A 16,884-nucleotide genomic window follows, 5' to 3' on the forward strand; every position below is an offset into this window, starting at 1 on the left:
AGTAGGGAACAGCCAACTCGCTCTTAATTTTGCAGACCTGGTAAGAAGGTGTGTGGCCACAATCCGGAGACCTACCTTGCCTCACACTTCAAACTTCCACCTCCACCTTGAACCCCGTTACACCCACAGAACTCGATTTTAACAATAAACAGCAATTTTATACCATTAAAACACAATTAATAATTTGTAATTTTCCCATCCCCTACAGCTCGAAAACTATTAGTCTAGAGAAAAAAAATAATAGAACTTTTTTGTAAGAAATTTAATGCAGTTTAATTTTGTAATTTAGTATGTTATTCAAACACTCCCCCTACCACCAATGTACAAAAATTCGAAAACACGAATCCTTGCCCCAGTCGACATTTTTTTGGTCTTCGTTCACTGAGTTGTTTGTTAATTTACGACACAGCAGTCACGTTTTACGATTCTCCTACCTTATTTGATACACAGCCAGTACGCGATGGATGGAAGAGTGTATACTATTCAGAGATAGTATTAAGTCACTCAGTAGTATCTGAATCATAAGTTATGTCTTTCTGTTTTGTTGTGTGGGCCAATTAGCTGCTCTTCAGGCTGCATTTCTAATTTTACCATTGCTCTGATCCAGAGAACAAAGCAAGTATCAATGCGGTCCAAGAAGTGAGCATCAATCACGTGAAAAATCCATAAGATTCCGTGTATGTAAAGTTATAATAAACTGAACATTTTCAGTTTGAAACTCCCACTAAACGATGTTATTTTATTCTCTCATTAGTCATTCCCGTTTCTTTTTCTTTTCTTTTCTTTTTTTTGCGCTCGGCGGCTATTGTTGGTGTTATGTATATTGTCTGCGGCCCAAAAACAATCTTCTTCGCGAATGTGGTCCGGGTAAGGTAAAAAGTTGGACACCCCTGTTCTAAGCTGTCATAATTAATGCATTTTCGTAGTGTCTCGTAACACGTACTCTATTGCAGTTATTCTAACGGACTTATTACTTAATGTGTAGAATGAGGATGGAGTAAGACATCTTTGCGTATAATGGTCTTGGCCAACACAGTGTTTACGATCTCAGGTGCTAAGGTGCTGCCAGTGTTGCCAAGTTAGTGGTTTTCACTAAATCTGGTGGTTTTGAGTACCTGTCTGGTGCACAAATCTTGCATCTAGTGGTTCGTGTGCATAATGGTGGATTTTAAAAATATTTCGGTAATGTTACAGTAAAATTATTTTTAAAAACACTTGGTGCATGCGACATACAGCAGTATATTATTATTATTATTATTTATTATTTAATTTTGTAACGTTTACTTGCTCTTAAATTTGTATCACCTGCCCATATTGTTGTGCGCCCGTTCTGTTATGCGCTATAGTATTAATAAATTGCATCCGCATGGTTGGTTGGTTGATTCGGGGGAAGGAACCAAACAGTGACGTCATCGGTCCCATCGGATTGGGGAAGGAAGTCGACTGTGCCCTACCAGAAAAACAATCCAGGCATTTGCCTGAAGCGATTTAGGGAAATCACGCAAAACCAAAATCTGGACGGCCAGATGCGGGTTTGAACCGTCTTAGCAGTGTGCTAACCACTGCGCCACCTCGCTCGGTCCATCTGCATGCGTAGTACATACTATTCAGACACTTTTACGTAGCAGATTAGGTGGATAAGGGCGGGTGCGAGGGTTGGTCTACGGTTGTGTAAGATACCGAATCCTGTGTGTACTCCGCATTGCTTTGTGTTGTGCATTGCTCGATGCTTCCATTTCTTGTTTTGAAATGCGTGTAGAGACTAATCTTTATGTGTTGCAGTGTTCGAATACAACTCTCATAAAACCAGATGAGATCAGCGACCCGTATGTCCATTCAAACAGTTCATTTTCCGCAGAAGGAGAGAACATGGGTGTCGGGGTGCCAGCCCTGCGGGTAAATCCTCGTTTGTTTACCTTCGTCCCCAACTGACAGGGCCCAGGATACACTGTGTGAGTGATAACAGTAGTTCCGGTGTTAAAGTGATGTTTTTTATGTCAGTGAATGTTGTTTTAGTGCTAAACATAGGTAAAACAAAGGCACAATATACAAAAAAAAATTGGTGCGTGATAGTAAATTTGCAGTGTCTAGAAACAGTCAAAGGTAGTGACAATAGCATACCGTAAATTTTGTCATTGTTTTGTGTTGGCGCGTTATGCTGACATACTAAGACACCGCGCAAAAATAAAAATAAATAAAAATAAAGAAATCGACTAAGACAGCTGCAGCACCATTTTCTAGCTTAAGACAAATAAAAAGGCCTTTCAAGACTGACCGTGAAAGAATAAAAAAGTGAATTAAGCCGAAGGTTTCCTTGCATTATTTCCAGCCATTGTGCAATAATGTCATATAAACACATGTGTTTTGTGCAAGGCTAAATTCACAATGATGTCGGCAGAAACATCAGATACATAGAACAAAGTATAGTGCAATTATAAAACTTTTTTAAAAGAGGTGGAGCCCGCCTACGCCGGAATTACGGCCAACACAAAAGCTCTGCTGCCATTCCTGCATAAGTGTTAGTTTTCACTAATGTGAGGTTTCGCAGGATGTGAGTACTGCGATGGTTTAGGTTAGCTATTAATACGCTCCCATCTGGAGACAGGTTGCGTCGGAAGTTGAACGAAGGGGTAGCGGTTTGAAGGGCAGAATGCGATTTGGTATATTTAATATTTGTAAAGCCGATTCTTTCAAATTTGCAGATGGTCAATAAACATTTCGAACCCAGTGCATGGGATCCATGCAAACTGTTAAATGACCTCGTTGTGTTAACTGAGTCATTAATGAAAAAAGTTGTTGTCGCCACATACCCTGTGCAAAGCAAATTAAATTTAAACTTTGAGAAGCCCTTAGACCCCAAACGATATCTAGGAAATGAATTCGAAAAACTGATTGATGAATTGAGAGAATCTCAGTTACGCCGAACAAGAACACGACCTACGTCAAAGATGCAACCAGTTTGTCTGCCAGTTAATAATTCAGTTGCTGCAAAGACTTCCAGACAACATCGAAATTTTCAGGAAAATTTCATTTCGTTCACTGACCAATGTTTTTCGTGTTGTTAAAGAGACGTTGATTTCTATCCCAGATCCTGTTACAGTAACAAAAATTGATTTTCAGTGGCAAAATTTAACCCTTGCCAAATGTTCCAAAACCACAGACACTGTTAATGTCTGGCTTGAACTGGTTAAATATGATGATGCAAGTGTCAGCAGCCCACTTCACGAATCGGCAACGTTTGTATTGTCACGACTAGTGTTACCGTAGTCGAATGCAGAAGTGAAGAGGTGAAATTCGAAATGATGAATTCGCTGTTGTCGAGTCGGGCGGGAATGAGAAGGTAGAAACAATGTTGCCACAATTACGAACTGCTAACAGAACTGCCGAAGCAGATAAGAACTCTTATGGCATATAAAACGACTGAATGTACTTCATCCGGTATTACCTCTGCTTCTGGTGTCGAACCTTTCGTCGAAGAAGAGCAGTTCATTTTCCATTAGGTAAGTTCACTGTGACCGTATCATAATACTGTTGTAGTTTTAAACATAAGGAATAAAACATTGTTTGCCTGTAAATAGTACGTCTCTTAAAATCGTAGTTTAAACGAGTCAGTGTACGTAAGTGATGTAGAATTTGCAGGCCTTTTGAACAATATTTATAATTATGGCAGTAAAACGTTAATGCCCACTGTGATTTTAATTTTTATTTATTTAGCGTATGGCTAATACAGACATATCATGAAATTACATATACATATGTACATATTGACACACAAGAAACTTAAGTTTGTCTTTACAACTGAATATCCAGTCCTTGAATCCAGCGCACTGCATCTGGAGTTGCTAGCAGGAGGTCCTCTTTGGCGCCGTCATAGGCTCGAATCCTGCATTCACTGACAATGTGGTGAACAGTCTGGTATGGAGCCCCGCAGTCACAAGCTGGATCAGGCAGCTTCTTCCACTTAAAGAGAGCATCCCTGCATCGCCCATGGCTGGTACGGATTCTGTTGAGAGTAGACCACGTCTTGCGTGGTAAGTCGAATCCACTTGGAAGTTTAGCACCTGAGAAGATGTTATGCAGGTGCACATCTGTCACTGCTTCCCACCGACCTTTCCATTCTTCAAGAGGTTTGAAATTCTTAGCAACCATGTCAGCAGCATCGCACAGAGTTGGATGACGTGATTTCAGTCTCTTGCGATTTAAAAGTGGCAGGTCGCTATGCACGGGTAGGCTAGAATTCCTGGAGATCTTGTGGAATTCTCTCATAAGGGCAGTACATCTGCGTAGATCAGGAGGCATTATACCGGTTAACAGTGGAAGCCAATAAACTGGAGTAGATCTGATTGTGCCAGATATTATGCGCATTGTCGTATTCAGCTGGGTATCAACAAGCCTTGTATGATGACTATTCATCCAAACAGGTGCAGAATACTCAGCACTTGAGTATACCAAGCCCAGAGCTGAAGTTCGCAGGGTGGTTGCTGTAGATCCCCAGGTAGTTCCGCATAGCTTATGGAGGATGTTGTTTCGAGTCCTCAGCTTTTGAGCTAAGTTAAGAAGGTGTTGTTTGAAGCATAGTGTACGATCCAGGATGACACCAAGATATTTTGGGTTCCAGTTGTGACGAAGAATTCTGCCTCTGAAACTTACCTCCAGTTTTACGTTCGCCAACTGGTTATTTAGATGGAAGCAACACACTTCTGTTTTACTCACACTGGGTTGGAGTCTCCAGATTTTGAAGTAATTGTCCGTTTGCCCCTTTACCTTGTACAGTATATGAATGGTTTTATGGTATGTCTGACTAATTAGAAGCCACATCCACCTACGGTATATAATTCGTGATGCTCTAACTGTGGAAGGAAAACTGAAAAGATGCTATTTTGTCTAATGCAGACAATTACTTCAAAATCTGGAGACTCCAACCCAGTGTGAGTAAAACAGAAGTGTGTTGCTTCCATCTAAATAACCATGAATTACGGTAACAAATCATAATAGATGGAAGAAGAGTTACGTATGTACCATAAGCGCGTGTATATAATTAGAATCAGACAGCAATACCATACGTGTCATAGAATTAGTCAATATTTCAAGTGCAGTTCCTTTACTTTAGGACGATATCAGTGTTTAAGACGGTGATTAAATACTACAGGGAGCCGAAGTACGAATTGATACGAACTGCTAATTTTTGATGCAGGGGTTGATTGTTGTCCTTGTTAAAATCGTACGCGTTTTGATTTTCCGACGTTTCACTACATTACTTACAGGCGACTCAAGAACTCGTTTGCCTCGGCTACCGACCCTTTTTCCTTTTGTCATCTTCTTCCAGTGCACCGTCGCTTCTCCGTTTGCCCCTTTACCTTGTACAGTATATGAATGGTTTCATGGTATGTCTGACTAATTAGAAGCCACATCCACCTACGGTATATAATTCGTGATGCTCTAACTGTGGAAGGAAAACTGAAAAGATGCTATTTTGTCTAAAACTGACTTTTTGAGACCGTGGCTGTGTACAAAATACATGTTGATTTTTACAGAGAAGGTAACAGCAAACAGCCACTTTTTAGCACTAGAATAGGGTGACCAAACGTCCCGGAAAACCGGGATTGTCCCGGTTTTCATCCCTGTGTTCCGGTGTCCCGAAAATTTGTTTCGGGACGCTCAAAAGTCCCGGAATTCAGTATTTAAATACATTTCGTGAAACTTTCTCAAATTTTTGGGATTTCGCCATATTAAAGGAAACACAACACAAGAAATTAATATATTTTAGCTTATTTGTCTAAAACCTCCATTGTCCCATACTAGTAATCACAGTATCAGTATTGATACACTGAGGCAATAATTTAGTTTGATCGGTACTTGGCCAACAAGTAGTAAGTTGTATTATTGTAACAGAGCTATGAAACCGTCCGATTGTCGCGCCACTTACACTCTCATTGTCAGAACAGTGTAGTAGTCGATGTTTTGTCAGACAAACTGCAATAGTTTTTTCTCATATTAGTGGTATTATTGCTGCAGTACCGTGAAACGCAATGCCGAAACGTGCCTGCAAGTTCAGTGACTGTTATTGCAAGGAATGGAATTTCATTAAGAAAGGTCGTTTTGATTACGAAGCAGAGTGTTCCGTATGTAATTGTTTTATTAGTATAAGTCATGGTGGACGTTCCGACATAGTTGATCACATCAGGTCAAAGAAACACATTAATAGACACAGTGCACCGAGCTGCAGTAAAACTCTACAAAATTATTTTGTGAAACATCAGTCAAGTGAGGAGACGAAAGTTCGAGCAGCCGAGCTTACACTAGGCTACCACACGGTATAACATCACCAAACTTATAGATCTGGTGATTGCACTAGTAAGCTTAACAGCATTGTTTGATGATTCTTCCATTGCAAAAAAGTTTAGTTCAACAAGAACTTAAGTGTCAGCGTTAGTGAAAGGAGTTATTGCTCCCCAGAGTGTAAAGGAAAGGCTTGAATACATCAAAAATTCTTCTTTCTGCGGGATATCCACTGATGCCAGCAATCATAAGGCCACTAAAATATTTCCGTTTGTTGTTCAGTTTTTCGATATTAATCAGGGAATTCAGACCAAACTTTTGAAGGTGAGTTCCCTACATAATGAAACATCTGACGAAATAACAAGATTTTGAATGAATACTACCGAAATGTTTGATCTTGAGAAAAATAAATGTGTGGCATTTTGTGGAGACAACACCAACACAAACTTTGGTGGTTTAAAAAGACAAGGCAAATGCAATGTGTTTACCAAATTAAAGGCAACATTGCATGTAAACATTGAAGGCATAGGGTGCCCTGCACATGTTTTACACAATAGCGTGCAGACATCTGTTGACAGTTTAAGCTGTGATGTTGAAACTATCGTCAAGAAGGTATACCCACACTTTTACATATATACTGTTAGAACAGAGATGCTTAAGGAGTTCTGTGATTATGTGGGAACTGAATATATGAATGTAATGTGTCACTCGAATACTCGCTGGTTATCACTGTTTCCAGTAGTTGATAGAGTAATCTGCCTGTTTGAACCGTTAAAAGACTTTTTCCTAAATGAAGACAAAGCCCCCAAAATATTGGTTCAATTTTTCAGTAACCCTTTAAGTGAAGCCTACTTATGGTTCATTCACAGTCAGGTTAGCACTTTGCAGCATGGGATAAAGGAAATTGAGGGAAGCACGGAAAGTGTAATAGAGGTAAATGTTTTGAAAAATACTCTGGAAACTGTTACTAAGAGGAAAGAACAGCAGTTCATTTCTTTTAATGTTAAATCTGTCCTTAAAAGAGCAGAAGTATCAGAAGCAGCGGAAAGGAGTTTTAGAGAAGAAATTGACAAGTTTTATGACACTTGTGTAGAATATCTCAGCAAGTGGAGCGCCTCATATTTACCCTCATCGCCGGTGTTTGATTGGATGTTACTGAAGAGAGTGCCAAAATGGGAAAGTGTTGAAGAGACAATTTCTCATTTGAAGAGTAAAGAGATTGAAATCGATGATTCCATTCTCTTTGATCAGTTTGGCATTCTGACAAATTTTGTTGAAGAAAGTGTTCACTAGTGGATGATGGAAAAAAACACCATTGGAATGTCATGAGAAGTGGATGAGTTTTTTTAAAAGCTGTGACTGTCTTCAGCATTACTCTGAGTTGGTAATAATTGCAAGGTATTTATTTGCAATCCCAGCCCCTAATGCCAATGTGGAAAGAATATTTTCGTTCATGAATATCCAGTGGACTGATGAAAGAAACAAAATGGAGGTGGACTCTCTTGAAGCAATCCTGCAGATCCTGTACAACTACAAAATGGATTGTGCCGAGTTTTATCACTGTGTCTCAAAGAACAAAGACATGATCAAGAAGGCTGGAGGCAGTGAAAAATACCCTTTTCTCCAAGGACAGTCAATTCCATCTACAAGTGCTCAGTAATATTAAAGCTCATGTTAATATTAATTGATTAAAAGTTGAATGGCTGTAAAATTTTGTAAAATCGTAATACATTTACGTTTATTAAATGTCATTAATTATACAGATAATTTAGATTATGTCAATCTTTTGTATCCTCTTATCCGTTATAATAATCGGGTTAACAAAATGTATCAACAAAACATTAATATTTAAAATTCAGAAACCTGGGTACATGTGGAATGAAGTGTCCATTGGCACCCGGGTGAATGTGTCCCGGTTTTCATCGAAAATAATTTGGTCACCCTACACTAGAAGGACAGCAGCCGTCATTTTGACTGGTATTCTACTTCTGTAGACTTATTTGTCCTAAATGGATTCAAGAACTGATCACATATTCTATGACTCTTCATAAATATTTGTTAGGTAGACGTCTGCAAAGAATTTACCCAGTAGGACCATTCTGAAAAGTGTCCCAAACAACTCCTACTACAGGGACCGAAATCCGTCATGTTGACGGATACCGAATTGTGAACAATAGCTCTCGGACATGTCCAAAGCTATTGTTGTTTACCACCGTAATCTGATTATTGTCTGCTGCAGACCCATTGTCGATGAGCAACGAAACTTTGTTGCTCAAGTGGCGCAATATCAGCATTTTAGTTGTTTCGTTATTGCGGTTCAAAGGCGTGGTTTATCTGATGAAGAAATTTTAAAATATTTGATGTCAATGTCAGATGATGAATCCGAAGGAGAAGATCATCGTGATGTTTGTGAAGCTGATGAATTACGAGAGTATGATACTGCAAACGTTATTGATGATGCGGAATGTATCCCTCCCATCAATGAAATCAGTGACTCGTTTAAGACAGCGATGTTGCGACTACTGGACAAGAGTAAGCTGAGAAGTTGTAAACCAATGTTGCTTTGCCTATAGCAGGTACTTTTGTATAGCCGTTGTATTACTGTTTTATATTTTATTGCAACTGATATTTCAACAAGCATTTTAACGTTTTCCATATTGCTGTATTATAATTTGAAATTCACTGTTTTTGTTGTAACTGAATTATTCTATTATATACCGTATATTGAGATACGCCAAACAACAGTGTGCGCTTACCTCCAGCTAACAGCACTAGAGGCGTCGGTGGCAGAATGAAAGGAAAAATTCAGATGGAATGAAATCCTTCCATTGGGAGTAGTGAGACAGCTATTGACTGAAAAACATGGACTGTTACACCTACGAAAGCTGTTCCTGGAAGACGTCCACAGCAGATCATCATGAAGGTAGCACTGGGGCCTAAAGGCTATGCGAAGAAGTTTGTCAGGGAAGGTATATATTCTAGTGCATGGAGATTGCTAATTGATGACAGTATGCTTCAAAATATAAAGAAGCGTACAGAAAATAGAGCACGCCAAGAGCTACATGATTATGATTGGACCATTAGCGTCGATGCAATAGAAGCCACAATATCATTTATGTATTTACGAGGCGTATATGCAGCAAAAACTATCCGTTGAAGCTGTTATGGTCGAATGCATGGGGACCGGAATTTTTTTCGAAACACAATGAGCAGAAATAAGTTGAACGAAATTTTGCGGTTTATGCGATTTGACGAAAAGAGCACACGCTCACATAGACTAAAGACAGATCGTTTTTCACGTGCTACCCCTGTATGGAATCCTTTCATTGCCAATTCCTTGCTGTGTAATATTCCAGGTGAAAATATCACTGTGTATGAGCAACTGTTTCCGTGCAAGGCTAGATGCTATTTCATTCAGTACATGAGCAATAAACCTGACAAATTTGGAATAAAGTTTTGGCTTGTAGTTGATACGAATTCTAAATATCTGGTGAATGGGTTTACTTACCTAGGCATAGATGAGCAGCGTCCCACAAAGGTTTCCCTTGCAGAGCATGTTGTAATGGGTCTTATTCACCCCTTTTTACATGCAGGAAGAAACATAACCTGCGATAATTTGTTCACATCGAAATGCCTTGCAGAAAATTTGAAACGTTAGAGTACAAGGACTGTAGGCACAGTGAAGAAATCTAGAAGGGAAATACGTCGATCGGTAAAATCTGCTGTAGCACCTTTGACACAACTATTCCTTGTAAGTCGGGTGACATGACTCTAACATGCTATCAGGGGAAAAAGAAAACAAAAAGTGCTTATTTTGATTTCAATGGATGACACAGTAACTGTCGATGAACGTCATATTAACAAAACTACGCGTCAGTGGCCTACTACAATAACACCAAGTATGGCGTTGACGTAATCGATCAAATGGCTCGGCTTTACACTGTGAAGTATGGGTACCGCAGATGGCCCATGAACGTTTTTTTTTCAATGCCTTGGTCTCAAATGCTTGGGTACTCTATAAGGAAGTAACAGGAGAAAAATTAAATAGACGTCAGTTTATATACAAATTGGCAGAAGAGTTGGCTTCAGCATATAAGGCCACAAGGATACAAAATACTCTTCCTAATACAGTATCACAACATTGAAACATTCGCAAGACTTGTCAAATTGGAGGGTAGTGGCAAGAATAGAAGCAAGCATTTATGGATAAAGTGTGACAAGTATGTTTGCAGACCATGTTTAGGCAATTCTGAACACACCTGTGTGAGGTGTCACGACGCAGCAGGTGGTTTTGAATGAGTAAAAGTAGGGTTATAAATGTTTTTAAGATATTTGTGTTAAAACCATGGATTTCTTTTCTAGGAAGAGTTATCTATTCCACATTTTGTTACATAATGTTTTGATTAATTTTTAGGTATAAAATCTTCATTGTTCCATGTAATTCTACAGAAATAAGTAAAACTGTATCCTGGTAAACTGTGTAACTTGTCTAAAATAAATTTATGTATGTTAAAATGTGTTTAATTTCTTAAAAACGGCAAATGAAACTGGACCTGTCAACTATTTATTTACATAAACTGCGCCGTTACCGGTTTCAAACCGACAGATTCATCATCAGGCAGCTCGTTCACGTCAATATACGTTTCTGTTGTAGTCACCACTGCTGTTTTTCTGGGGGAACGCTGAGGGATGCGTACCCCTAAACTTTTTCATCGAAAACGTAATTTTTTGAACTTGGAAGAGTGCCAAAGATTTATTTCACAGACGTAAACTTTTTATTTCATTTTTTCGTGTTGATAACTGCAATGTGAACGATATCAGTGCAGTTTTTGGTGGGAAAAGCGATGTCATTGACTGTTTCAAGCATTTCGAAGCTGCGGCCGATACCATTATTTTTTTATTTTATTTTTTTTGTAGTTCGACATGTTGATGACGTCATGGCTAAAAGCAGACGGGTGGAATCTCATGCTTCAGTTATAAGTAATTTTCGCTGCATTATATCCAATGTGGGAGTACCCTCAAACTTTTTTTTAGGAAAAAAGCACTGGTAGTCACCATTAGTTTTCATGTTGTATTCCCCCATATGGTGAAATTCCCTTGTAGTGATGATGCCCTACACCGAAAACACGATGTCAGAAACCGTCTATTTAACTGTAATTGTGCCTCATAACAATTTTAAACGATGTAAAAAAAAATTATTAAAGTGACATTGTTTTAGTTTCTTATGTAGAAAATTCCTCGCCATTACGTTGCAATGCTGGATACTTGTGTTCATGCAGTAGCGAAAACTATATGAACCACTTTTTTTATATGCCCATATGTACACACACAACGAAAAACATGTGAGTGTAAGTGGTGCATCATACCAGTATGGGGAAATAAAAAGTGAAAACCGATGTAGACTACAACAAAAAAGTATCTTGACGTGAATAAGCGATCCGATGATGAACCTGTCGGTTCGAAACCGGTAACGGCGCTATTTCCGTTAATAAATAGCATTATAAAAAGTGGCTAGTTGCTGCTACCATCTCTGCAAGAATCGACTTGTAAAATGAATAGAATTGTTTCGAAAGTCTTAAAGGCGATTACTGTTTTGATAACAAGAACTTCAATATTGCAGTATTAGACTGTAGTAATGCCTACTAATGATTTTAGTTTTGTCAGATGATATTTTAGTTAATAAAATCAATAAAATATTGGAAGTTAAATAAGTTTTGAATTTACTGAGCTACCTTTGTGACGCTTGCAAACGTAGCTGAAACGCTCCAGTAATAAAGTCACTTATCGTGGAGACTGCTATAACATTGTGGTGAAGGCAGAATACTGGCTTTTAATGATGAATTAAAATTACAAGGAGACATCTCATTCACGTTTCTTAAAATGAACGTAATGATAAGGTTGCAGAAATAATATCGAATGACAGGCAATTTTATCAGCAATATAGAAAACGGTGGTTCCTCTGAATAGCTGGCCCCTCGCGTTATTTAGTTTGCGAAGTTCGTTCTTGAGCATGACTAGTCCTCTGTGTGTTAAATTTCTCGAGTCTTCTCGTATGATTAATCCTTGAGAGGCTTCTCTTCCTTCGCCAGTATTGTTGTCGAGCAGCTGTACGTTCAGATTTATGTCTTCAAGGAATGTTCCTTTGTTCTTCCGCGCCTCTTATAACATCACATCTTCCCCGCTTCTGATAACGTCGAATCTTAACAGAGATTAATTTTTTTCAGAAGCAAATTGCACTTTACTTTGTGTGCTCATACCACTGCCACTAGAATACTGTGACGCTTGAGCGTGAAAGAACAAGCGCAAAAATTTGCGGAAAGACGCATGTACGCACGGGCGTTCTCGTGTTCACACATTGCCTCTTTGCGCAAACAGTCTGCTATGAATTCCCGTCTTTGCTTGGGAGCTTGTGTTGCGTTTATTGTGATAAACTGCGACAGAAAAAGAAAACGCAAAAGCGACTGTAGGTAAAGAAATACATAAACAACAGAGGTACGAGAAATACGAAGTGATGGCAACGTTTTGTCTGCAAATTTCAGGAGGTTACAACCAGGTTTTAGATGTTCTGTTTGGGAAACAGCTACGATAAGGTTGGCAATAAAATTTTGTTGGCTAGTAACTGGTGACTTACGCACTCGTCTTAGATATTTATTCCTCATTTCAAAACAAAGCATTTCAGATCTATCAAATATGTAACTAGTTATGTTGAATAATTGGATTTATTATTACATTCTTTTATACCTCTTTTTCACTCCAGGAAACGCCTAAGATTGTGATTTTTAGTATATTTTGTTCCTATACAATATTACAATTTGTATCTTGGCGTCTGTAAGTACTGTCCTGATGTATGATTATGATTCGTTCCATATCCATGCAATTCTCTTGCTTACTGGGTTAATGAAAAACGAATAAATAAATAAAAATAAAAGTGATTATTCCTGAAACTGAAAAATACTTAAGGCAGGTCATAAGTCGTTATGTGAAGGTGAATCTATTTTCCATGTTCATTTATATTTAATCATGAAGTATAATATTTAGATTAACATTCTCGGACGCGACAAATTTGTGAATTTCGTAGACGTGAGGAGAATTCACTAGAACGGAGGTAGTGATTTTCAGTGTCGTATTTTTTGCGACATCAGTGTGCTTCATTTCTATTTTTACGAACTTTTTGAGGAGCTGCACATAACCCATCACTTCTTTTGTTCAGCTGTCAGCCTCCTCATTTGTTGCTAAGTCGCTATAACATGAATATTCATCCACAGTTTTCATATACACTTGTCATAGTTTTTTGGCTTATTCTCCTCAGTTTCCAACTTCGAAATTTAAGGTTCTTATCAAGAAATATGATCGGAGACGTATTACGTAATACGTGACGCTCGGGCAATACATCCCGAACTTTCATCCAAATAATCTTCAGAAGCAGCATTCCACACGACTTTTTCGCCTCTTATAAATTCATGCGTACTTCCTTTTGAGTCAACAAACATTATTATACATAAAAGTCTTTCCAGCATAACCTTAACACACTGCACAAACTGGCACATATGGGCACCAGCTACCTGTCGTCTGCTAAAAAGTGCAAAGATTCACACTGACGGCGGATAGCAATGCGCTTTACGCACGGCCTACATTTTCAGGAAATTGCGCATGCGTACTTGCGCTGTTGGAAATTTACGCGCATGCGCAAGGTTGAACTCAAATAAGGCATCGTGTGCACACACCTTAATAGAGATTAATAACAGAAGTATCTTCTATTTTTAATAACGCAGGGTCGTACACGAAGAACCGGCCCCAAGTATTAGATGTTCATTCTTGCTCGCCAATCGCTATGTACTGTTTCGAAGCTGTTGCGAATACATTTTGTATGTCAGTATTTCTTTATTATCTACTTATCACATTGTTTATCTATTTTTTGTTGTATCTGCTCGTGGCAGGCAACAATTCGCGCGTAGTGGGCGAGCAGTTATGTACTCGGGGCCGGTTTTTCGTGCGTGTTTAATATAGTCTGAAAAAATGCGAGAAGAAGAAATGATTGTCTCAACTGCTGGGCTATATGTCACGAGAATAGCACTGGGTACCAATGGAGGCTGGTTAGGGCAGCAGCGATGACAGTTGGTGATTTCCTAGTTGCCGATGGCAGTTGGTGATTTCCTAGTCACTTTTTGCAATGGTTAATAAAATGCGAATTAATCGGACAAATTGACGGCGAATGGACACTGCACCCAGATTTGTTCAGAGCTGTCAAATCCAAAGGTTTGACAGTTGTTTCTGCCGGTATATCGGCCGTTTAAGAACTACATTATGAGTAATTCTGTCCAGTTGCTCAATATGGATATCTTGTGCCTGGCAACACAGGTCTTATACAGAAATCTATTATCATTAACGGACGGTACGTAACGAAATTTATTTTTAAGAAGCAGTTGAATGACTTCAGCAAGGCGTCATGAAGCATATGACCGACTAAGCAGTGGTTTGACGAATTTGACATTTCAACATATGGCCATTTTTGTTGCAGAACGTTGAACTCCCAAGCATTTTGTCGCCCACTGTGGATACGCCGTAACCGAGAATATTGTTTCAGGCACGAAAAATGTTTATTTTATTAGGTTTATTTATATACATTCATAGAGAGGAATTCGGCGTACTTGCATCATATTTCACACCATAAGACGTACAAGATTGAAATAAGTCTAGTTAACATTTCGGAACCTTCATCGAGTTGGACATTTATAGTGCTTTCAGACTTGTTCAACGTTGATTACAACTCGTGAAAACAATAAAAGAAAAAAAAAAAACAAAAATTTTAGATGTAGGTTTGATCGTATTGGACGGGCTGTCACCCAGCCCCCACTCACCAGCGCTGTCCCACTACTGCTCACCACGGGGACTTTTGGCTGCTGAGTTTCCTCCCTGGCCCGGTACGCCCCTCCTTAGCCAACCTGGTCATTACGGACTCCTCCATAGTGACCATATTGATGGCGAGCTTAGTGCGGACGCTGGATCGACATGGGAAACTGAGCACCAGTTCTCCCGCCCTCATACCATCCACTACACCTGGCCTCCTAGTAGCTGGATTACAGGAGCACGCCACTACTCCCGGCCGGTAGATGCAACTTCAACAGGTTATTTGTCCCTGGATTCACTCACGGATAGGTAAACAAAATACATTTTAATTGTATCCAAGTCATATTGGAGCTTTATTTCAATCAATTTTGTCTCTCTGTTTCCTCTACCTGAATTCGTGTTGTAATTAAAAGCGATAGCGGTGTACATACATATTTGCTATATTCGCCATGGTTTAGTTGCTTCGATCGTCGCGAGATGACACTTGCCGTGCTTCTGTTGTACACCGCTAGATGGCACTACAGAGGTACAAACTAGTTGCTCCCTTCAGTCACCGTGCTGAGTGTCAATTTTTTCTTCGGACAGTGTGTTATGCAAACATCACATAAAATACGATGTGGATGAGTTTTGAAACGCGTAGTGTGAAGTGTGAAAAAATGTGTAACTGGTGCACTGTTTGATGTAAATAATCTAGTATGTAGTACGTTGTAATTAGGTGGAATGAAGTGAACAGATGTAGGAAATTATCGTACATAAACTCTTACCATATTGTTTCGCGATATCGTTTGAAGGAATGTAGTGTTAAGAATTTTGTGTTGCTTTTGCTGTGCCAGCTGCGTCGCGGTTGCCAGTTTTCGGAATTAATAAATGTATAAGAAAGTGAGACGATTGTGCTCCGTTATTGTTTAATATTCTTCTTGATGAATGTCTATTAATTCCATATAACAATAGAAACAGGATGGTAAAGGAATTTCTGGTCAGTTGTTTGAGAGCAGAAAATTCGAAAATTATATACAAATATTCCAATCTCTTTATTAAGAAATACGATTACAAAAGCTCCTCCTACGTGGACACAACACCAACCTAAATAAAATAAATAAATAAACGTGCAAATAACTAGTATGCATATTCAGTCCGTTATTTGCGTTAACAGAGCTGCACCTTTCAAAATCCAGTAACTTTCCTCTTGCTTTGAAGGTAGATAAAAAGCAATGACGAAATTGGTACTGTGACCCGTAGTTGAAAGCACCCCAGCACGTTCAGATGTTTTATACAGTGGTGCGACATATCTTATTCCTTTGTAAGTAAGTGCAGTTACGGGTGTCAGTAAGGTCACAGGAAGAGGAGGATTCATTTCGCCTGTGAACACAGAAATTGAAATTTATTTTTCATCAACATCAAAGTACACAAATTTATTTTTACATAGAAGAACTGACCATGGCGATATCTGTATATACAGAACTATAAAAAAGGTTTGAGGGAATAAAAGTTCGCATTATCCGAATGAATTACAAAACTTAGGATGAGAAAACATTACTGTAAACATGCTGTCTCAAGACTTCAATTAAAATAAGATTGGGTGCACCTCAAACTAAAGTAGTATTATAAACAGTGCAATCTCACTACTTCCTTGAGTTGTCCATACTAGGTACAGCAATTAACAGGCATGACAAACAACAGCTAAACAAGAGTATTAAGTTATTTAATAGAATACTCTTGTCTCTTCTGCGGATAACTCCAAATACAGGATAGTTTTAA

At 38.8% G+C, this 16,884-nt stretch overlaps 1 protein-coding gene across 1 annotated transcript in view; it reads right to left on the minus strand.

The window, feature by feature from the left end:
• Positions 1-16,238: 16,238 nt before the first annotated feature.
• LOC126260454 (dynein axonemal heavy chain 6) overlaps positions 16,239-16,884 on the minus strand; it is a 1,163,459-nt gene continuing 1,162,813 nt past the window's right edge. Inside the window, exon 106 of the mRNA XM_049957783.1 lies at positions 16,239-16,485. Within this exon, the coding sequence (XP_049813740.1) occupies positions 16,256-16,485 (230 nt within the window). The 3' untranslated portion in view covers positions 16,239-16,255. The remainder of the gene's footprint in view (positions 16,486-16,884) is intronic.

This window comes from Schistocerca nitens, chromosome 5 (assembly GCF_023898315.1).
Source record: "Schistocerca nitens isolate TAMUIC-IGC-003100 chromosome 5, iqSchNite1.1, whole genome shotgun sequence".
Classification (NCBI taxonomy): domain Eukaryota; kingdom Metazoa; phylum Arthropoda; class Insecta; order Orthoptera; family Acrididae; genus Schistocerca; species Schistocerca nitens.